Here is a 22,832-nt window from a genome sequence, read left to right on the forward strand (position 1 = left end):
TGTTCTCTAAAGGGTCTGGAGCAGAGAATGAGAGGTAGCTGTACTTGAACTGTGCTCTAACTCTGATCTCTCTTAGACTTTAAGCACGTAGGCTTTAGCTTGCCCTTGAACGATTTGTATTTTTTCAGGTTGACCTTAGTTTGCCTCTAATGATACATTTTCTAAGAATTCAGGTGGAGACACTTGTCCCTGAGGTTCCTCTGATAGGACTCCAGAACAAACGGCCAGGGACCCTCAGGCATAATAAATTGTACCAAGGCCAATTAAGATTATTTTTTTAAACTTTAACTTTAGATTCTTGAGCAACAGCTTCAGCAAGTGAAAGCAACTTATCAGCAAAACCAAGAGAAGTTGGAGTACAACTTCCAGGTGCTGAAGAAGAAAGATGAAGAAAGCACAGTGATTAAATCCCAGCAGAAGAGGAAGATCAACTGGTAAGCTAGCGTGCAGAGCGTCTTCGTTCTGGGCCCTTCTGTGTGTGCTGAAAAGAGGGATGGGTATGTACTCTTCTGTAGGAGTAGAAACTGTTAAAAATATAACCAATTCTTATTAAAAGAATTTTTTTTTTTTGGGAAAACAGAATACGTTCAACTGGTTCTACCCTCCCCCACCCCAAAAAGAGTTTACAGCAAAAAGTCTGTCTCCCATCCCTCCTTTATCTGAGTCCTCTATCCCACCTCTGTGACCATTATTCATTTTGTTTCGTCCAGAATTTCCTTACGCACGTACAAGCAAACACAAATAGTCTGTCTCATCCCCTTCTGCTTTAACACAAATGATAGCATTCTCTACACACTGTTCTATGTCTTGAAGATGTTTCCATACCAGTTTGTAGAGAAGGTTCACATTATTTCTTAAGCTGCCTCGTATTCCACTTCATAGACACGCTAGGATTTACTTGACCAGTCCCACACTGATGCACATTTCGATGGCTTCTAATCTCTTGCTGTTGCAAATAATGCCAACATAAGTACTTATGTCAATGTGTCACTTCTCATGTGTGCCCGGCTATCTGGGTAATAAATTCTCAACTTGTAATTACAGAAGCAGTACATGTGCATTATAGAAAATTAGAAAATACCACAAATGAAAGTGAGATAAAAACATAAAAATACCATATTCCTCCTACCAGAGATTAAGTGTATCTCTCTCTTTTTTTTTTTTTTGCGGTACGTGGGCCTCTCACTGTTGTGGCCTCTCCCGTTGCGGAGCACAGTCTCCGGACGCGCAGGCTCAGCGGCCATGGCTCACGGGCCTAGCCGCTCCGCGGCATGTGGGATCTTCCCGGACTGGGGCACGAACCCGTGTCCGCTGCATCGGCAGGCGGACTCTCAACCACTGTGCCACCAGGGAAACCCTAAGTGTATCTCTTTCTCTCCTTCTCTCTAGGTATACAGATATAGATATGACATCATACTGCAACTATTGTTTTGCAATCTGCCTTTTTTTAAAGTCAGTAACCTCTACCTTTCCATTTCAGTAAATTTCATTTCATCTAAGTATCTGGATCACATTCATATTTCCCTAGTTGTCCAAAGATATCCTTTAGAGTAGGTTTATCTAAATTAGCATCTCATCTAGGTCCAGGCATCGCATCAGGTTGTTAAACTAAGTTCCTTAAGTCTCTCTGATCCATGAGACCCCCCCGATCCCTCCACCTGCCAACCTCCTTTTTACATGACACTTATATACTTATTGTATCCTCTTCTCTTGATGTATGTGTGTGTGTGCGGGGGTGGTGGTGGTGGAGCCAGTTATTCGCTCAAAAGTCTGAGCCAGTTATCTTACAGAATGTCTCATTTTCTGGATATGAAAATAGGGGTGATCAGTGTGTTTTAGAGACCTTCTTATTATTTCAGAATAATGCCTAATAGGGAAATTAAAAAAAAATTTTTTTTGGCTGTGTTGGGTCTTCGTTGCTGCACACAGGCTTTCTCTAGTTGCAGCGGGTGGGGGGCTACTCTTCGTTGCGGTGAGTGGGCTTCTCATTGTGGTGGCTTCTCTTGTTGTGCAGCATGGGCTCTAGGCGGGCTTCAGTAGTTGCAGCATGTGGGCTCAGTAGTTGCGGCACATGGGCCCTAGAGAGCGCAGGCTCCAGTAGTTGTGGCTCGTGGGCTCTAAAGCACAGGCTTAGTAGTCGTGGTGCACTGGCTTACTTGTCCCACAGCGTGTGGGATCTTCCCAGACCAGGATCGAACCTGTGTCCTCTGAACTGGCAGGCAGATTCTTAACCACTGCGCCACCAGGGAAGTCCTTAGAATTTTTAAACTGAAACTTTGTCAGTCCTCAAACCTTCCTGTTCCTGTGTAAGTGAGACACTGACATAAGATGTCTGTTCAGGAGCACAAAGTCTGAAGTCTGGTCTTGGGTCTAAAAGCCATGCCTGTGTATTTCATCTGACAAGTTTCTATATACAGAGCTATTAGCAGTGAGCCGGGCATCGGTGGCCTGACTATGTTCATGGTGCTCTGGGCAGGTCATAGCTATCTCTCCTGGCGCTGGAACCTTTGACCACTCCCCTCTCCTGCAAGCCAGGTTCCCCTGGCACCCTGTGTGAAACTCTTCTGTAGCACTATTCACGCAGTTCTGTAATTAACGTTTGTCTTTGTCTCTGGCTGGACTGATAGTGCTTTGTACTCAGACATCCTTGTATTCATCTTGGTATTCAAACATATCCTTGGCACAAAAGAGACCTTTCATGTTTGATGAATGAATGAGTTATTGGGCTCGTTAACAGTTTCAGCTCTTTCGGGATGGGGGGACTCAAATATCATAGGCTTGAGATGCAGTTTTACTTTTTTCCTTTCTGTTTTCCTTGTTTCAGAAGTTGAGGTAGGTTACTTAAATCTGTGAGTCAGCACTAGGTGTGGACCCTGACAAGTGCTGTGCTGAGGAAGATTCAGTCACATTGTTGAATAAGAGGCTATACCTCTTGGTGGGTTTGGGCTTATGGATTGTTTTAAATGCATTTAGTTCTGGATGATCCCATTACCTCCTGTTGCTTGCGTTTCCTTGATCACAGCTGGAGCTGTGTTTGGGGAAATATCTGGGAGGGTTTCCCGAACCTTCCACAAGTCTGAGCCTAGATTTAGATAGTAGATAAGAGGACCATACATTGCAGCTTCTCTTCAGCTGCAGACTAACTTTTTTTTTTTCCTCTTCAACCCAGCCTTCATGATGTACTTAACAATCTGAGATCAAAATATAACAAGCAGGTAAAGCAGTTTCAGGAGGAGAACCAGTCCCTAACCTCAGACTACAAATGCCTTGTGATGCAATTCAAGGAGGTGCAGAAAGCCATGAGGTATTTCAGGGACGTGGGTCCCAAGGCACGTGTCCTAGAATAGAGGTTGCAGGGGTAGAGCTGGTAGTGGTGGTGATTTCATCAGACTTTGATATCACCTGCTTCTTGGGAGCTGGACCAGGGCACCAGAGAATCCTTTGTGCTGTCTTTCCTGTCCCTTTACTTGCATGTCACCTGCCTTGTTCTCACAGGTGAGAATAAGGAGCTCAGGGATTGGGCCAGGCTCAGGGTTTCCCACAGCTCTGCCTCGGTTCTCGCCCTGCTGCTAATTGGGGGTGGGGACGGGGGCTGGCCTGGCACTGGAATCAGCTGGCCACGGTCAATAACTCTCCTTCACAGGCATTTCGCTCTCATTGATGACAAGCAGTTTCGGGAGATTTGGCTGATGAATGAAGAGGAGGCAAAAGATCTGATAAGCAGAGCCTTTGATGTAGACAGGATCATCCATACCCATCACCTGGGGCTCCCCTGGACAGCACCTGACTTCTGGTTCCTGAAGAATGTGGGACCAATTTCTCAGCAGCAGCTGAAGTCGGCCACACAAATCTTAGAGGAAGTACTGATGGAAGCAGGTGACTGGAACAGAGTCATAGCATCTTCGAGCTGGAGTGGAGGGGCCCTCTGAGAACATCGGGTCAACCCACTCCTTTTACAGATAAGGGAACTGAAAGCAGTTCCCTTATCTGGGGGATAAGGTTTCATAGCTTAAGAGGTCCAGAGAGCATGACTGGTTGATATGACTTTTAAGTTTCCTCTAATTTATAGCTTTACCTTCTCCCCTGTACTATAAACTGGTAGTTAGATCTAGAAGCTTGATCAGATTCAAGTTCACTTTATTTTTCCTATATACACTGTTGCCTACCTCCACTGGGATAAACTGATGCCAAGTTGTCTCCCTTTGTGATGTGAGCAACCATTGATAACCATTGTCTAAGATCCATTAACTGCATTAGGGATTGCAAAATGGTGCTCTAAGTTCTATCATTCTGCCTTCATTTATTAGCTGGAACCCTTCTGAAAAGAGAATCTTCTCCCCATCAGCTATTTGCTACCCTGAGGTACAGTTTATACAGGAAAAGCAGGATAGTGCTTAGTCTTTTTTCTGTTTACCAGTCTTCAGAATAAATAGGTTAGGGCTCTAGCATCTTCTAAAGGTGACCAGTGAGGTTTTATTTAAATTTTGCCTTATGAACACGTGGGTTTAAACAAATATGATGTTTCTTTTTACTACAGTTATCATCCTTACTAAATGCTCAACTTATTCCATCTTTGGCCCGCGGGAATCTTTTCATGTCAGCTTCTGGGTCCTTTCGACACAACCCCAGCAGTCTTTGTTTTTGGGGTTTTTTTACAACTTTATTGGAGTATAATTGCTTCACAATGGTGTGTTAGTTTCTGCTTTATAACAAAGTGAATCAGTTATACATATACATCCCCCAGCAGTCTTTGATAGCTTCATGGCTTTCCACAATGACCAGATGTTCCAGGCTCACATTACGCTTTTCCTGCTTCAAGTCTGGAATCAGCCATTCCTCCAAGGAGACTTTGTCCTTTTAAATAGGGAATGGCATTTTGAAACCATAGTCTGGGTGCTGGAGGGCTCACTGTTTTGATTGGTCATTGTTTCCAGGCCTTCTCTGTGGGTGAGCCGAGGGTATAGGATTATGTTTTAAAGATAAACATAAAATAAATCATGTATTTATGATACATGATTTATTTTATCTTTAAAACATAATCCTAATACTTCCTAATCATCAGGATGCCAGGATTTTTTACTTAACCTTATCAAAGTGTATCTCCTTTCTCCTAACTTGAAAATCTTGGTACTCAGTGCCTTCAAAATAATTACTCATATACTTTTTTACAGTACCACAAAATAGTCTCAGAATAAAAGAGCAACCCTACCACTAACAAATGATTACTAAAAAGAGTTTAAACTTTCTTTGCAGTTCTTTTTGTTCTTAGGATACAACCTACTAGGGATGTACAGACAGATTACTGTCTTTTAAAATCACTTGGAATGGTTTCTATGTGGTTATGTCACTAACTGTATACATGCTTAGGTCTTTTTGTTTCATTTTAGTTTTGACTGTTAGTGATTGCTCTTTTACAATTGAATTTTGTTTTATAATGATGTAAAATATTTACGTTTCCAAAGTCAAATGTACAAAAAAGTTATACTCAATAAAGTATAGCTTTTATCCTCTTTTGTCCCTCTCCTATAGGTAACTATTTAATAATTTATGGTTTATCCTTCTGTTACTTTTTTTTTTTTTTTCTTTTGCGGTACACGGGCCTCTCACTGTTGTGGCCTCTCCTGTTGCGGAGCACAGGCTCCAGACGCTCAGGCTCAGTGGCCATGGCTCACGGGCCCAGCCGCTCCACGGCATGGGGGATCTTCCCGGACCGGGGCACGAACCCGTGCCCCCTGCATCGGCAGGCGGACTCTCAACCACTGCGCCACCAGGGAAGCCCCTTCTGTTACTTTTTAAAATTCTAAACAAATGTGTATATCTTTATATAAACCAATTTTTAGGTAAATGAGAACGTATGCTTTTCTCCACCTTGCTTTCTTCACGTACAATATATTCTGGAGATGAGTCTATACTAGGAAGAAGAAATACTCTTCATTCCTTTTTTATCTGGTGCCCTATTGTGTGACTGGGCTATAATTATTCAAATAGTCCTCTGTTGATGGTTATTTGGGATATTTCCAGTTTTCTTTGCGTTTTTGCTATTATAATATTGCTGTAATACATAGCTTTGTGCATTTGTGTTTTCATGTTTTTGCCTGTGAATAGTTGGGATATTTCCCTAGAAGTAGGATCACTGGATCAAAGGGTAAATGCCTCTGTAATTTTTCTGGGTATTGCTCCATAGGGGTGGTACCATTTTGCATTCCACCAGCAATTTGCTCTTGTACTTTTCAAAATCTTTTCATATATATTATCTTATTTTACCTTTTGAGCAAGTAGTAAAACCTGGGCAGTACAATGATTTTTATTACTATTTTCAGATGAGGGATGTATAGCATAAAACACTTAAAGTTTTAAAATTTTAATTAAGAAAAATTTTGCTCTTTCTATCAGCTGCCAGTTCTTGCTGATATTATTCTTCTGCGAGGCAGCTACTTTTCCTACATTTTCATGGGCTGCTTCTAATCTTCTGCAGGTTTAGAAACCATATGGTGGATGTGTTAGATTTATCTCTCAAATAATAAATAGGTTCACAGTCTCCCTACCACTTCCTGGTCAAGACTGGATTTTGAGTATGATGTTTCCAGGTAGATGAAGCTGGGGAGAGTGAGGCTTTATAGGCTGGCCAAGAGCGGCAGAATTCTCTGGATAGTCTCTTATTTCGACTCCCAACCTCCCTTTTTGTTTTCCCCACATGATTGGCTTTCTTCAGCTAAAGAAACTTGCTAGTGCCTTAAAGAGGCCTTTTAAGGCATACATTTTCTCAAGGAAAGCCGTTTGACTGTTCCTCAAAGTGAAGCAGGCCAAGAAGTCACCTTCTCTTTCTTTCTCTCTCTCTTCTCTCTATGCCCCTCTGCAGAAGAGGAGGGGGCAGAAGAGGCTGCCTCAGAACCAGAGTCGTACCTGGACCTGCCAAAGCAAGTGTCAGCGAAAACCACCAGGAAGATCCTGACGCTCCTGTGTGACGAGTCGGTGAGGCTGGGCTCCTGGCGGGTGGCTTTGCCGACTTTCTGCCCTTCTTTTTTTTTGTGGCACGCGGGCCTCCCACCGCTGCGGCCTCTCCCATTGCAGAGCACAGGCCCCGGACGCGCAGGCTCAACGGCCACGGCTCACAGGCTCAGCCGCTCCGCGTCATGCGGGATCCTCCCGGACCGGGGCACGAACCCGTGTCCTCCGCATCGGCAGGCGGACCCCCAACCTCTGCGCCACCAGCGAAGCCCCTTTCTGCCCTTCTTGAGGGCTGCTTTTGATGACACTGGACGGGCCAGAGGTGATCTGGAGGCAGGAGTGGGCCGGCCCTCAGGATGGTGCTGGGGGCGGCCCCTGGGCTTCGTGGGGTCGCAGAGAGGTTGTCGTGCTCCAGAGCTGACCTGGCTGGTCAACAGGCCCTACCTTAGTGGTCAGCAAGCCTGGCCCAGGCCAGCCAATGGGCTCCTGCTAATTAAAAAAAAAAAAAGCTAAACAATTGCTCACCTGCGAGAGAAAGGGCACCGGTCTCGCCTGCGTGCATCCACCTGACGAGTAGCATGGCCACAGCCGACGGTGGCCTTTCTCTGGGAGCTGAGTCTGCAATTACTCTGGGGATGTTAGGCCTTGGATATCTTCACTGTATATTAGCAAAACTAATTGGTGTAAAGGCCTCGTTGGAGCTGGTTCAGCTAGAAGTCTTATTGTACCCAAACAGAATTGGTGTTTATGCAGATTTTCATTTCTGAGATGGGAAGGAGGTATACCAAAGACTGGCAGCCTCCAGTCCACTTGGGACTGTCCTTGGGCACGGGGGGGGGGGGGCTCCTGCTACCGAGGGCAGCTCCAGCTGAAGGAGGCGGCAGGCGGGTGCTCCCCTCTGTCCGCAGGCTTGCTGCCTGTGGCCACCCCTCCAAGGAGCCCTCCGCCAGGCGTTGTCCCCACTCCGAGCGGGCACCCAGTCTTCTCCCCCCTCCCCCCCGCACTTGACGTGCACTGTGTTCCGCCCTGGTGTCTCCATCTCCCCCCAGCCCTCCTCTCCTGCAGCTCACTGCCTACTGCTGTGGCCGGTAGATGTCTGGGGACTAGCATTTGAGTGAAGTGACATGGGCGGGTGGGAATGGGACTGGATCACGTCTGGATGGCGGTGGGGAGCTCAGGCGTTCACCCCATGGCTTGTGGGCGAGGTGCGTCTGCACCCTTCGGAGGTGCGGGGAGCTCAGTCCATCGTGAGGATTGGATTGGCTTTGTCTCTGGGAAGGGCTCTTAGGCAACCCGGGAAGGCCTCCCTCCAAGGGCCCTGCTGCCCAGTGTGTCAGCCTTGGGCTTCTGCTCTGTGGAGTCGTCCCTGGCTAGTTACCCAGAGGGGCGATGCGGGGCCTGGGACTCGTCCTGAACTCTGTCTCTGACTGGAGATGTCATCTCCCTTCTCCTCAGGGTTTCCTCATAGAGAGCAAGCTGCTGAGCCTTCTCCTGCCCCTGGATAAGAACGAGCGTTACCTGCTGAAGTTGGACGCCATCTTCTCAGTGAGTCCCCCCAGGGCTGAGTGGGTGAGGGTCCTGGGGAAAAGACAGCCCCCGGGGTTTTCCAGCATGGCCTCAGCCCAGGAGTAGACGCGGGGCTCCCGGGACTTCCCCGGCTCCCTGTCACATCCTTCCCTTCACCTGTTTTCCATGTGCGAATTGGCCTCAGAGTCGCATCGATGTCTCCCATCCCACCCCTTCCTCTGTCAGTCCCTCTCTCATGGCCCAGCTCTCAGCCGTAGGTTCTCCCCTCTGCCCCTAAACTGAGATGTGGCTTCAGCCCCGTTAGCATTCTCGTGCCCACCAGGCCTATATGGAGCCGTTCCTGACCTGAGCGTCGTTCCTCTGTTCTGATGTGCGTGTCCAGATTCACTGAGCTTTCCGGGCTTGAATGGCCTGTACTCTGGGCCATGGCAGGCGCTGGGGCTGCTGAGGGGAGGGAGCCCCCTCCTCCCGGGAGCTGAGGGCCTGTTGACTCCCGGAGCCATGTGGGGAGGGGGCGCTTCTGGATGTGTGGTATTTGAGCGTTCTATTTTTCCCTCAGGCCCTTGGAATTGAAAATGAGGATGACTTGTATAAACTGGTAAATTTCTTCCTCAAATACCAAGATCATCATTCACCTCCCAGCCAGGTAAGGTGACATGTAATAAAAAAGAGAGCATTTAAAATTCTCCTGGAAGCCCCCAGAGAGCATTGCTGCCTTTGAATAATACTTCTGGAGAAATAGTGTGGGTTTTGTGTCAAGGATAGCTAACTCAGCATTTCCCTCGTTATTATTACTTTTTGTCTTTGTAAAGGGAAGGCTGGCTGGCGATGAGATGCTGTTCTTATACTGAGGCCCAAGGAGTCTTTTCCAGGGCCTTCCCTCAAAGCCAGGCCTCAGCCACATGAGACCTGGGCTCACCAAGTTCTGAATATTTTGATCCGTAGCACTTTCCTGCAAAGCAGGGCCCATTTTTAATACCTATCTTGATTGTAGTTGACTATTTTGAGGAAGTCATCATGTTAAAAATATTATAAAATTTTAATATAAAAATTAAAACTTGAATTAAAAAATGTTTTTAGTATTGTTAGCCCCAGGGTGAGTATCCTGTTATGCTTCCAGAAAGAGTTGGCTGAGTGGACAAAACACAGAAGCTAAAAAAAAAAAAGGACATATTTGATTGCATTAAAAAAAATCTGTAGAGCAAAAATCACTATAAGCGAAGTTAGGATACAGATGACAGGAGGGGGGAAATATTTTTAATTCATATCACAGTTAAGGGCTGATTTCCTTACTATATAAAGAACTCTCATAAACCAATAAGAAAAAGACCCACAAGTCAATGGAACAGACAAGGGATATGAACAAACACCTCCTAGAAGAGGCAATAAGGTAACTTTTAGGGACTAGGGCCGCGGCAGCCATTGCTCTTTGCAGTTCGGTGTCGGAGTGAGTAGGGCCGACGCCAAGCAAAGAATTGTGTTCTCTCCAATCGCAGACCCTATAAGATTTGGCTATGTCCTTCATATTTGACTGGCTTTACAGTGGTTTCAGCAGTGTGCTACAGTTTTTAGGATTATATAAGAAAACTGGGAAATTGGTATTTCTTGGATTGGATAATGTGGGAAAAACAACATTGCTACACATGCTAAAAGATGACAGACTTGGACAACATGTCCCAATGTTACATCCCACTTCAGAAAAACTAACCGTTGCTGGCATGACCTTTACAACTTTTGATCTGGGTGGACATGTTCAAGCTCGAAGAGTGTGGAAAAACTACCTTCCTGCTATCAATGGCATTGTATTTCTGGTAGATTGTGTAGACCATGAAAGGCTGTTAGAATCAAAAGAAGAACTTGGTTCACTAATGACAGATGAAACTGTTGCTAATGTGCCTATACTGATTCTTGGGAATAAGATTGACAGACCTGAAGCCATCAGTGAAGAGAGGTTGCGAGAGATGTTTGGTTTATATGGTCAGACAACAGGGAAGGGCAGTGTGTCTCTGAAAGAACTGAATGCCCAGCACTTAGAAGTTTTCATGTGTAGTGTGCTCAAAAGACAAGGCTATGGAGAAGGCTTCCGCTGGATGCGGCAGTACATTGATTAACACCAGCCCGCATCGGTTCAAGGTCTCACCATTCAGGCCTACTCAGAGATTTGATCACTCAACATGCATAGCTTGAATTCGATAGACTTTTGTTGGTTAGAAAACAGATGTTTTTTAGATTATTAATATTTTATCAACCTAATTTGAGTTAGAATTGAAAACTGATTCTAGTAAGCTTGAATATCACAATGTTAGCTTTCTAATTCCATAAAAATAATTAGTTTCTACAGTTTATAATCTGACATTACCCCCAGCACCATTTTTAAAGAGCAGCTTTCCAGACTACATTTGAAGCACTTTTTAACAATATGAAACTACAAACTTAAACCATGTTTAAAAGTTCATCATGTTAAATTTTTTATGTACTTTTTTGGAACTAGTTTTTAAATTTTAGATTATGTGTCCATCTATCTTAAGTGAACAGTTAATAATTAGCTTATTGATGATTGCATGATGCCTTACAGTTTTCATTATTTTTTCTTATGCAAACGTCATGCAATAAAGCAAACCCTAATATTTGGCATCCTTGTTGGGCAAATGTTTCATTTTAATGTGCCTTATCTGGCTAGTATACTCTGAAATTTTGCATGTTTAATATTATCTATATGAGGGGGTTACTGGGAAAAGAGATTGCTTCAGAATATTTAGAATAATGCCTAGGTTCCTAGAGGCTTTTGCATTTTCCAGGAGACAAGTTGTGTTTGGTTGCACCTTATACCACCTTTATCTCTGAATCATGTGTATTTTTATCTGTAACACTACCATTACCAGTGCTGATGGGGTCCATGTCCTAGTCCCTGTGGGATCGGCCTTCTGCAGAAAAAACACAGCTTCTGGTACAACCCAAGGTTAATTTTTGGTTTGATAGGCCCATTCTAGTTGTCTGATTCTAAAGTGCTCCGTCTTACTGGCGCCCGGTTTGGTGTTCTGTGCCTCTTCACCAAAAGTAGTGACAGGCAGCAGTCTCCCCACATTTAGAGGTACTCCCCAGTCTCTTTATGCTTAATGGTACTCTCCAGGGCAAACGACAAGTAGGGTCTTGTGCGCAGTTTCATCGTGGAGACCTGCATCTGAGGAAAAAGAGCCTATTCTGCTGCATTTGTCACTGAGATGTTTGGGGATTTTGCTCCTATCCTACAGCTCTTTTGCATTTTGGGCGTATTTTATTTCTTGGTGGAAAGAAAATGAATCCATATATTTAATTTAATTTTATTTTTAGTTATTCTCAGTTAGCTCTCACTTTATAGCACAAAAGGCTTTTGTTTTTAGATACAGTGCTTGCCACGTGATAGTGTCTGCAAGCCTCATTGATAGACTTTCTAATAAGATTTTAGTTAGCTTTTTTAAAGCATTTTAATTTCTTAAGAAATTGAGTTCTTTTTTTCCATATGTCGGAGATTCCCATAATTAGCTGAAAGACAAGTGCCAAATATTTATTTTTAAAGACTGTCAAGCTTAAGATTTCCTCTCTTTGTCATAAACCAAGGTTTTATAGTATATTTAACCAATTCCATTGAGAATAGATTGCTCCAATTCCATCAAGAGTGATTTTAATATCAGAATTAGTGTTTTCTCTAGCTATTGTCCAAATCAGAGTTACTGTAGTTCCTTCTGTCATCAATAATGTAATATATGAAGCAAATAAGGATAGAAGGACATGCCTGGAAGGAATTACCAGTTAGCTAAACCCACAAGGTCATTTCACCATGACATTTGGTCTTAGGAATTCACCTATTCTATTTCACTTTCAGCTTCCTTCTAAACGAAAATAAAAAAGCTTTCTTCCGTGCCTAGAAACATCAGTAGCACCATGGGAAAAGTAGCAAATGATATTTCAGCCTCTTGGTTTATTCTGCCAGATATGTTTAAAGTACTCATTTTTAATGTCTTGACTAAACAGAATTAAGCCTTATTAAAAGTAACTGCTTCTTGTAGTTGGTATCTTTTCAATATTTACAAGGACATGCCTTTCTTCAAGTATCTCCTTTTCCCCACCCCAAATAGATTTTAGGACAGAAATGGGAAAGGTTTTTGAGTTATTTCATGCAGAATTATTATCTGTGGAAAAGCCGCACTGGAGTGGATGAATTCTTCTTCAGCGTGTATTTTAAATGAAGCGGGGGAATTAGATTTAATTTTAGTTTTAAATATTTGGGGGAAAAGGGAGGTGACAGTTCTACAGTTTTTGACATACAAGTTGTCCTTGAAATCGTTTTCATTATCAAGTATAAAGATTCACATCAGAATGGCCAACTTCACATGGGTTTCTGGATTCCCTGCTGCTGTTCCTAACCTGGACTCATAATCAGTTGCCATACTGAGGCAAGAGCACCCAGGGTGAATATAGTCACATAACTTTAAAAGTGATCAAAGTGTTTTCCGTGGTGAGGCCTTCAGTATTTGAGTGAACGCAGAGTATGTTGAAGTGGTAAGTCGGTGATAAGTTTTTCATCACTAACCTTGTTTACACTTTTGTACACCACTGCTTGCACTAGTATCTTAGTGTGAATTTTAACAATTGTTTTACAGTGTATACAGATTGTTAAGCATTAATTTATACAAAGATGTTTCTGTTTACTTTTATGTATTTTACGAAGAACAGCTATAATAGTTGGTTAAATGTTCTTGAATTGTGTTTGTGTGTTATTTTGATTATGTTCTATTGTCTTTTCACCCCCTATGAATTTGAGTGTCAGGAATAGAAAAATAAAATGATTACCTGGTCTTTGAAAAAAAAAACTTTTAAACATGAAAATATAATCAGGCTTTCTTGTATTAAGAGAAATACAAATTAAAAGTGCTCAAATTCCATTTTCATCTGTCAGCTTAGCAAAAATCTGCAGGTTTGATAACACATAGTGATGGCTGAGATTTGGGAAACAGTCGTGCTCATAATTTGCTGGTGTGAGTGTAAATTGTTGCAGTCTCTGTGGAGGACAGCTTGGCAGGATTGATTATAAAACCATAGAGTACACTTCACCCTGTGATTCCTCTTCTAGGATTTTAGTCTATTGATATACTCGATACAGTTGAAACGATGTGTTTATCACAGCTTATTCATCGCAGCACTGTTTGAAATGACAAAAGATTGGAAATGACCTAAATTTTCATCATTAAGGAATTGATTAATATATGGTGCATCTACACAATGGAATACTATGCAGCTGTAAAAAAAAGAACAAGAGGGCTTCCCTGGTGGTGCAGTGGTTGAAAGTCTGCCTGCCGATGCAGGAGACACGGGTTCGTGCCCCGGTTGGGGAAGATCCCACATGCCGCGGAGCGGCTGGGCCCGTGAGCCATGGCCGCTGAGCCTGCGCGTCTGGAGCCTGTGCTCCGCAACGGGAGAGGCCACAGCAGTGAGAGGCCCACGTACAGCAAAAAAAAAAAAAAAGAAGAAGAACAAGAAAGTTCTTTATGTATTTATGTGAAAAGCTCTCTAAGGTTTATTGGTATGTGAAACTCTACTATGTATGTAGTAGAGTATCATTCATGTAAAAATGGAAGAAAAAGTGAAAGTGTGTGTGTGCTAATATGTATATATATTTCTTTGGAAGGATACATAAGAAACTGATAACACTGATTTGCCCATGGGAAGTAAAATGAATGAACTGCAAGGCAGGAGTAGGAGGACTTTTTAAAATTAAAAAGTTAAAATTTAATTTGTATTATGAGTCAAGAGGATATTTATATCATATAAGCTTTATGAATATCAATAAAATGAACACCTGTGAACTGGATTTAGAAATAGAACATTATCACTGTTGTGGTTTTTTTTTTTTTTAATTCGGCTGCACTGCATTTATTTATTTATTTTTTAAAATTCTGCTGCACCACGTGGCATGCGGGATCTTAGTTCCTGACCAGGGATCGAACCAGGGCCCCTGCAGTGAAAGCACTGGGTCCTAACCACTGGACCACCAGGGAATTCTCACATTATCACTGTTTAGAAGCTCCCTATGTGCCTCTCCCGGTCCCATCTTCCTTCTTCCCCATTCTTTTTCCTCACTATTTCTTTCTTTGTGTAAATGCCTCCCTCTGCATCTTTTCCTTAACTTCTGTAACTTTCTGTTAACTTTTCTCCGTTTTTCCTCTTTCTGTCCTCATACACTCATGCTTGCGTACCTCCAGCCATGGTTACCCTTGCACCTTTGTCCAGATCAACCCCTGGCATCCGTGTCTCCCCTGCAGGAGCGAACAAGCCTCGTATCACCATTGGAGAAGCTGGACCCCCAGGGGGAGAAGGAGGGAAGCCTTGTGGACCGGGAGCCACAGGAGAAGCAGCCCCCGCCTTCTCCCAGGCTCATCCACCCCAACGATGTTCTCAAGATTCTGGAAGCCTTTGTCAAGGGTCTGAGGAAACCCAGGTGGGCTGTGTTGCTGGAGGGCTTGCCTGAGAACTGGGGAAGCTGGATGGGATGGGGGCCCAGCAGATGCCAGGGATGGGAGAAGAGGCTGCTGAGCCAGAACTTGGGGGTAGTGAGTAGAAGGATGTCTGGAAGGAGGATGAGAGGAATCCACGGACATTACAATGAAAGAAATGGGTGTAGAAGTGATTTGCATGTTTTCATTCATCATTTATTCATTCAACGAACGTCTGTTGGGATCTGCTGTGTGTGAAGGCCCCGTGGGGAGAACACTTTGTGATCAGAACAATGGTCAAAGCATATGGAGGTGTCATGTTGCTCAGGGGAAGTGGTCACCTCCATCTGGCATAGCAGAGAGGGCTTTAGGAGGAAGTGGCACCAGAACTGGGTTTTCCTCGGTGGACAAAGTGGGGGGCGAAGGGCATTTTAGGATGTCACAGCACGGGGAAAGGCCTGGTTCAAGAATCATGACAAAGAGGTATGGCTGGAGTGTCGAGGATCTGAGGAGTGGGACTGGCTTGGGTAGAGGAGCCAGGCCAGATCTTGAGAGCCTTACCCAAATTGCCCAAGGTCTTGGTCTTTACCCTGTAGTGGACCGGAGCCAGAAAAGGATCTTAAGCCATGGGGGAGCCCTGAGTAGACTTGCGTTTTAGAAAGATCACGTTGGCGGCAGGGAGGGGGCGGCTGCTGCTGGATGCAAGGACAGTGGTAGGAAGGTTTGTCCAGGTGGGAGGGAACAGCCTGGATGAAGCCTATCCTAGAGGGGATGGAGAGGAGATAAATTTTGAGAGCTGCTTTGCTACATTTGTGGAATAAATAGGCAGAGTAATAAACTATAAAGCCAGTGAAGTAAACTGATTGAGAGAAAGCTGGTGGATGAAACTCCGGTGATGCTTTCACAAAGGTGACAATAGCACCAGGAATCAGGAACATTGATGACAAGTGGGTGTTCTTTCTGAGAATCTTCCATGATCTGATGAACTTGTATAGCTGGGTGGGAAGGTGACAGGTGGAAAGGCAGTAAGTCTGTGAGGTGCAGGCACTGTGATGGGCCCTGCTCGGGGGCCTGGATGACGCCTGGTGGAGAGGATGGTACCAGTGCTCTCAACCTTCAGGGACTTTCGGGCACCAGTGAAGCTGCTGAAGGTTGTGCGAGACGACTCAAAGGACTCCGAGTACTGGAAGGCCCTGACCACGGTTATCCCTGCCACCACCCTGAACCTCTGGGACGCTCTCTACGCAGCCTTGGAGAAATACCAGTATGTGTGTCTGTTATGGCCCAGGGGGAGGAGGGAGCCGGGCAGACAGGTAGGAGAAGGATGCTGCTGCTTGGAGCGGCCACATTTGGCGCCTCCCTGTCCCGTGAGCTCTTGGAGAGAAAAGCTGCCAAAGGGCAACTCCTGTTGGGGGGCTGTAGTGTTGGGGGAGGAGCCCTCTGGCCCCACCCTCCCTGTTCTGTTCCCACTGGCCTGGCTCATTCAGGGCGGGAGGGCTGCTCTGGTGGGCGAGACTTCTGGGGTCCTCTTCCACCTCCAACCAGATAGAAATACAGAGCCCCTGGCCCTTACTTGATAGAGGATGGAGCATTCAATGGGCCTCTGACCGATTTTTCTGCCCAAAGCCTCGTCCTGACCCAGAGGGCCAAGCTGCTGATAGAAAACAGTTCTCTGGAGCAGCAGAACACAGAGCTCCAGCAGCTACTGCAACAGTATCTAGACTCCAAGGTGGGTGACAAGACCCTCCGGGGAGGGGAGGCGGGATGCTGGGAGAGGCCGTGGGACAGGAGGAGATACTAGGAAGTGAGGCGTCACCCCTGCCCGCACCCTGCCGCGAGGCGTGGGAGCTTTGAGATGCAGGCTGTAATTGTGTCCCTTTGATGCCCATCGTTTTCAGCACCGGCTGCTTGTTGGACGGCTCTTAGAGGCAGTGACAAGGCCAGTGCTGGCCTCCCAGCTTACAGAGCCCTTCCACACGAATTTCCTTCTTTGGTCCCTAACAACCAGTCTGTGAGGCAGATAGGACGGAAGTGATTCTCCCCCTTTCACAAAAAGGAGAATCAAAACTCAGCGCCTCTGTATCTTGCCCAGAGGGCAGACTCTTCCCTCTCTGCCAGCCCTGGGTGTCTGGCCTAGGATGTGACATGGAGAGAGGAGGTTCCAACTGGGGCAGACATTCCCTGGCCCCCACTCGTGCCTGCTCCAGTGACAGTTGGGGCAACTTCCCCATGGCTTGGCAGGAGGAAGGGTCTCCCGGTCCGCTCCACAGGGAAGAGTCCATTGGCAGCACAGTTGCTGGCTCTGCCCTGCTCCTGTGGGGTCCTCCACGTGGTGCTTAAGGCAGTAACACGGGGCTGAGCGTAGGTCCTCTGTCATCAGCTGAGGCCAGTCACACGCCCACGCACTGGAGATGTGTGGCCCGTGAGGTCTCAGGCCCCAGGCCACACCTGAGGGGGGGATGTGGTGAGCCGGGGGGTCACGATGGCCTCTTGGCCCGAGACAGGACTCAGACGTTTGGGAACCGTATGGTCCATACTTCCTTCGAGGCCACTGTGGACAGGAGGATGGGGAGGAGGGGGGAAGCACAGGGCCACACTGGGGCTATAGGGTGGGCAGGTGAAGAGCGGAGGGGCGGGCTCAAGAGAATGGAGCCGAGGGGAAGGTTAAGACCATTACCAGAGCCTGACGAGCTGGAGCAGACGCCAGACGACGAGGAGCCCAGGGCTTGGCTCCGGAGGAAGGCAGGCTGCGGGCTTTCCCAGGCAGCCGCAAGTGTCTGGGGGAGGAAGTGCTCCCAGGGATTTGGAGGCCTGTGGCAGGGGGACCCTGGGGGAAGTGTCATGACCTTTCCTCTTTTCCAGATAAACTCTGAACTGCAAGTTCCTCTGATTCAGGTGTTCCGGGTCCCCACAAAATAGAGCCAGACCTCGAGAGGCTGTCACGTTAGGGCCGACACTGGCATCGGAGTTGGCGCCACAGGTGGTATCTCCTGGGGAGCTGCCTGGGCCCACTCCCTGGGTTTTCCAGAGCTGCTCTCGTCGGGCCTGTCAAGATAGGGTGACAAGAGGAGTTACTTGTATCCTGCAGGCATGATTAAAGTCTTTAAAGAGTTGTGTCTGAGTCTCTTTAAAAGGGTCAGGTGAGACATGGGCCCCTATCCCCACCTCTGTGTCACCCAGCCTCAGACTGTGGTTCGACAACAGGCTTGTAGCTGTGGGACAGGGCCCGTGGCACGGGGCTCCCTTCTTGCTTTTGGGAGAAATTGGTGTCTGCAGGTGGCGGGTGGAGCTTTGAGCCATTTCAGGGTCTGTGCCTGCCGACTGTCCTTGGGCCTGCAGGACACTTTAGTGAGCTTTGGGGGCCCCTGGGCCCAGCCTGCGGTGCCCCCTGGGCTGTGGTGTGAGGCTCTTCCTGTGGGCAGCCTGGGCAGACAGCCCTGTACCTTAGGCCCACCTTGAACCCTGGGCCACAAGGCCCCCCAAAGGGTTAGGGGCCCATCCTGTACTGAGTTTGCCAGCCAACCCTGCACCCCGCCCCCCATCAGTCCCCCCACTTGGACAACTGCAGACTTGTCAGCTCAGTGTTTGATTTCTTTTATTAAGAGAAAAATCACCACTCGAGAAAGGAAAAACAGCCAAGAGAAACCCAGCTCACACAGGCAGTGGGGCAGCTTCAAGCAAACTCCAGGCAGCCCCTGGAGGGCCGGAAGGGCGAGCCTTGAAGGGGCCAGGCAGGTGGGGGGCACGGGCGTCCAGGCGTGGACGTCCAGGCTTGCAAGCGCTAGCCTGGGCTGAGGAAGCTCCGGAAAGCCATCAGGACCCACAGGCTGGGCAGGGACTGGGCTTGTGCACCCAGGGCTGTGGCTGCCTGGGCTGAGTGGAGTGGCCCGGGGAAGCAGTCACCCCGCAGGATGAGTGGGAAGGATCTGGCGCACTTCTGCAGAGCCAAGATTGCTAGTGTCGGCTGCCCTTGCAAGATTGTGTCTGGGGAGGGGAGGTGGACACCTTTTGCTCATTAACTCTTTTGAAAGCCCTGGGCACTGGCCCAAGACGTGATTCTCGATTCTCAGTTAATTTCGTTAACGCTTTCGAGCTCTACGGGAAGGCCTGCGGAGGAATTGGGGTGGCTTCCTCTGGAGCCTCAGCAAGGTGGGGCGGGCCCCCACCCCTTCCCACACTCCCCACCCTGCAGGCAGGGACCAGAGGGGAGGGACCGGGCCAGCAGAAGACTTGAGGTGGTGAGGACAGGCAGGGAGGGGGGTGTCACCAGCCCAGCCAGCAGGACGAAGGCCCCTGGGACCTGAGGCCTCCATGCCAGAGGAGGGGCAAATGCCCAGGCCCAGGATGGAAGCGCAGGGAGGCCCCGGGGCCTTCATGCCCCTAGGAGCTTCTTGACCATGTAGCCGGGGAGGCTGTAGAGGAAGAGGCCCAGCATGAGCAGCCCCAGCAGTGCCAGCACGATCTTGATGATGAGCCACTTGTACCGCGTGCAGATGAGGTACTTGATGGACTTGAGGGGGTTGAGGAACCAGACAAAGGCCGTGTCGGGCCGGCTGGGGGAGGGAGAGTCTTGGTCAGTTGGTGGCATGTCCAAGGCACCCCATCCCCTTAGCCCTACTAGACGCCAAGAGGACTGAGTCCCCAAAGTACTGAGTGCTGGAGGGAGGGTTTGAGCCCATCTCTAAGCACCAGGTTTGCTGCCTGCATTCCCTGTCCTCTTTGCAGGACCCTCTGGTGCCCCATCTCCTCCCGCGGTCTAGACGGCATTTCTGGCAGCTGGGCAGCCCTCACACCTCCCGCACCCTTGCAGTGATGGCAGGTCAATGCTTGAAGAGCCTCAGCACTGCAGGCAGCTCCGATCCCCTATTGAGTGGTTCCTTGTATATGGTGCTGCCCCACGTTCTCAGTGAGATCGGTGTTTCTCAACATCTCCCCCTTTCTGCTTCTGTCCCCACCAGGTCCTGCCACGGGTGTGAGGGGCCCCGGTGGGGCATACGCCACCCTCACCCCGACCTGCCCACCGTCAGGGCTGGATCGCTATTCTACCTTCTGCAGGGCCGCCCAGCCCAGAAGGGCTTGTTGAGCTTACATTCTGTTGACTGTGTTACAAAAACAACAGGGTCTATGAAATGTCAAGATGGAAAATCAAAATATTGAATGTGCTTCTTCAAACTCCTCCTGCTCCTGGAGGACCTGGACCACACCCTCCAGAGCCTTTCAGCGCAGATGGGGCTGCAGAACAGGGGTGTGGGCGCAGGGCACCTGGTCTCTAGTCCCAGCGGTGACAGGCAAGTTAGGCATCTCTTCGAGCCTCAGATTCCTCACTTGTACCACGGGGTTAATAGTAGACCCCCACCTCCGGGGTTGGTAAAAGGGTGACATGAGAAAGTGCATGGGAAGCTCTCAGCCCAGCGCCTGGCACCGAGCTGTGCTCCTCGTATGCTTGTTACTAAGATGTTTGAATGGGATGGAGATACTCACTGTCCTGCAGGGCAGGAAAGGGCTCGGGGTTGGGAGGAGGATACTGGTAGAAACTATTCAGGACTCGGTGGCTAATCCCAGCCAAAGCCTTTCCCCTTTCCTGTCCATCTCTCAACTTCTTTCTGCCACTGGAACTGGGTTAGAGTCTGTCCGGATTGTTGCTGGGACAGGGAGTGGTGTAGTGTGAAGGACACTGGATTGGCAGTTTGAAAACTGAGGCTGACTCCTAGCTCTACCCTGATGGCTAAGTGACCTTGGGCAATTTACTTTTCCTCTCTGGCCTAATACGTGAACATGCAAGACAGTTATTTGCAGTTCTGAGTCTATGATACTGTTCGAAAGCTTAAAAGTTGCTGTCTGTATCCTTATGTGTGCACTTGTGGGCATACTTGTGTGTGCACTTGCGTGTGTGTGTGTGTGTTCCACATGCTGTCCAGCTCATAAGCCCTAGGTCCAGGAGGGAGGGAGTAGTACCAGACCCAGGAGGATGCTGGGCTCAGGCCCCAGGGATCTTCTTGACCAGGTAGCCAGGCACAGGGCAGAGGAGAAGGGCGAGAGGAGCAGCAGTGCAGAAGCAGCAGCAGCTTGAGGGGCAGCCGGAGATATGCGCGCCACAGCAAGTAGTGGGCAGACTTGAGAGGGTTCAAGAACCAGATGAAGCTCGTGTCAGGCCGGCTGGAGCCGCAGGAGGAGCAGAGGGAGCACGGAGAAAGGCCACAGAAGCCGAGGGCTGGGGTGTGGGGAGGGCCCCGGCCAAGGTGGGGGCCAGGATGGGGGCCGACCCTGGGCTGAGTTCATAGTTCCAGGCACCCCCCAGCCATGAAGGCTGCCTGGGGCCCCAGAGTCCACCACTGCAGCTGTTTGTCTTTGGCAAACATCAGGAAGAGCATTTGACTCCGCTAGGTGGGGCCTTCCCTGGGAGAGGTGCAGCTCTCCTGTACCGGTGGCCCATGCTCTGGCTCAGAGGGAGGTGTGGATTTGGGGGAGAAGGGGAGGAGGGAGGAGGCTCCCCTGCAATGAGGCTGTGGCCTAGGAAGGGACAGAGAGGGCAGAGGCGCCTACAGAGTGGAGGGCAAGAGGACCAGAAGGTTCTGGCACCTCCTTCCTGTTCAGTGCCCCCAGGGACTAGCGTGGCGGGGGCCAGGCCGGCAGGGCACTCACTTGGGTTTCTCCAGGGGGTCAGGTTCATTGCGGGCCAGGCCCACTGGATTCTTCTCCGCCTCCTCGGCAGTGAGTAGATGCAACTCTGCCTCCACCTTGCCCTGCAGAGAGGAACAGAATGGTCCCGGTGTCCGGGTTAGGTGCCAGACCCTCAGCGCCCTGGCCTGGCCCAGCCCTGACCCCTGCCCAGCAGTAGTGGTGCCCACCGTGAGCTCAAACTCATCATTCTCATTGCGGGCCAGGAGGGGCCACCAGCCTTTGATACGCTTCTGCTTGAAGATGGAAGCCAGGGGCACGTCCACCTCCCCCGTGGCCATCTCCATGCTGCACTGCTTGGCCGTCTTCGCGCCCCGTGGGAACCGGTTCAGGTCCAGCTCGATGGCCCCTGTGGCAAACTCAGAGTCAGCTCTGACATCCGGTACTATTGACCGCACCCTCAGACCCGGGCTGGGCTCACCCTGCCCCTGCCTGCCCCTCCCCTGCCCGCTCTGCTCCGGTCCCAGCCTTGCACCCAGGAAGTCGTCGGCGGAGAAGTGGTCGGCGTCCCAGATCTGCAGAGTGAGCCGCGCGGGGATTTTGTATTCAGTCTCGTCCCAGGAGAACATGGACTCCTTCTTGGAGATGACAATCTTTTCCTCGGCAGCCAGGTAGTCGAAGGGGAACAGGTAGCGCCAGTTGAAGTTGCCCTCGCCCGTGAGGGAGTGGTAGTGGACGTCCGTGTCCTGCTTGTCCTCCTGCTGGCCCTTCAGCCACCTGTGGAGCATCGTCGCCTGCTCCAGACTTGTGGCCACACCTGGGGGGGCTCTCTCCACCCACAGCCCCCCTGTCCTCTCCCTCCTGTCCTGCCTCGCAGGGAGGTGGGCCCACCCAGCTCAGCCCCCTCCCGGCCAGGGAAACTCTCACCCACCCCCGCACGAAAATGTCACTGGACTTCTCCCCAGTGAAAAAGTCATCATCCTCCAGGACCACCTCATCTGTGTTCCACACGATGACCCGCAGCTCGTACCTGGGCAGGGGGAGGGGATGATTAGCCGCCTGCGGGGGGTTTCTCCAGGGTCTTGGGGCTAGGATGGGGCTGGAGATGAGATGACCGGGACAAGTCCTGGGGACTTGGGGTGGGCATGGGGTCTGGATCAGGCTGGGGCTGAGGGAGCAGATGTGGGGAGAAGCTGAGGGGATGGGGAAACATGGGGGCACCCGGCTGAGAGAAGAGGGTCCCCTTGCCAGCATGGCTCTTATGAGGAG

The 22,832-nt window shown here is 48.8% G+C and overlaps 3 protein-coding genes across 5 annotated transcripts in view; 2 read left to right on the forward strand and 1 right to left on the reverse strand.

The window, feature by feature from the left end:
- The window catches only part of DRC1 (dynein regulatory complex subunit 1), a 46,174-nt gene extending 28,310 nt beyond the window's left edge, over positions 1 to 17,864 (forward strand). The window contains exons 8-17 of the mRNA XM_060117287.1: positions 295 to 434; positions 3,170 to 3,304; positions 3,644 to 3,876; positions 6,860 to 6,972; positions 8,404 to 8,493; positions 9,035 to 9,121; positions 14,775 to 14,950; positions 16,066 to 16,209; positions 16,572 to 16,674; positions 17,808 to 17,864. Of these exons, the coding sequence (XP_059973270.1) occupies positions 295 to 434; positions 3,170 to 3,304; positions 3,644 to 3,876; positions 6,860 to 6,972; positions 8,404 to 8,493; positions 9,035 to 9,121; positions 14,775 to 14,950; positions 16,066 to 16,209; positions 16,572 to 16,674; positions 17,808 to 17,864 (1,278 nt within the window). The remainder of the gene's footprint in view (positions 1 to 294; positions 435 to 3,169; positions 3,305 to 3,643; positions 3,877 to 6,859; positions 6,973 to 8,403; positions 8,494 to 9,034; positions 9,122 to 14,774; positions 14,951 to 16,065; positions 16,210 to 16,571; positions 16,675 to 17,807) is intronic.
- Positions 9,958 to 10,710, forward strand: LOC132501626 (GTP-binding protein SAR1b-like). Its single transcript, XM_060117288.1, has one exon. The coding sequence runs from the start codon at positions 9,990 to 9,992 to the stop codon at positions 10,584 to 10,586; it is 597 nt and encodes a 198-aa protein (XP_059973271.1). The 5' UTR covers positions 9,958 to 9,989; the 3' UTR covers positions 10,587 to 10,710.
- A 1,453-nt stretch (positions 17,865 to 19,317) lies between the features above and the next one.
- Positions 19,318 to 22,832, reverse strand: part of OTOF (otoferlin) — a 90,164-nt gene continuing 86,649 nt past the window's right edge. For all 3 annotated transcript variants that reach the window (XM_060116656.1, XM_060116654.1, XM_060116655.1), the window contains 5 exons: positions 22,495 to 22,593; positions 22,099 to 22,340; positions 21,794 to 21,972; positions 21,588 to 21,688; positions 19,318 to 19,498 (listed from right to left, as the gene is read on the reverse strand). In XM_060116656.1, coding sequence (XP_059972639.1) covers positions 19,318 to 19,498; positions 21,588 to 21,688; positions 21,794 to 21,972; positions 22,099 to 22,340; positions 22,495 to 22,593 — 802 coding nt within the window. The remainder of the gene's footprint in view (positions 19,499 to 21,587; positions 21,689 to 21,793; positions 21,973 to 22,098; positions 22,341 to 22,494; positions 22,594 to 22,832) is intronic.

This window comes from Mesoplodon densirostris, chromosome 14 (genome assembly GCF_025265405.1).
Source record: "Mesoplodon densirostris isolate mMesDen1 chromosome 14, mMesDen1 primary haplotype, whole genome shotgun sequence".
Taxonomy (NCBI): Eukaryota; Metazoa; Chordata; class Mammalia; order Artiodactyla; family Ziphiidae; genus Mesoplodon; species Mesoplodon densirostris.

Coding starts and splice junctions, on each gene's coding strand:
- LOC132501626 (XM_060117288.1), top strand. CDS start 9,990: ATGTCCTTCATATTTGACTGGCTTTACAGTGGTTTCAGCAGTGTGCTA.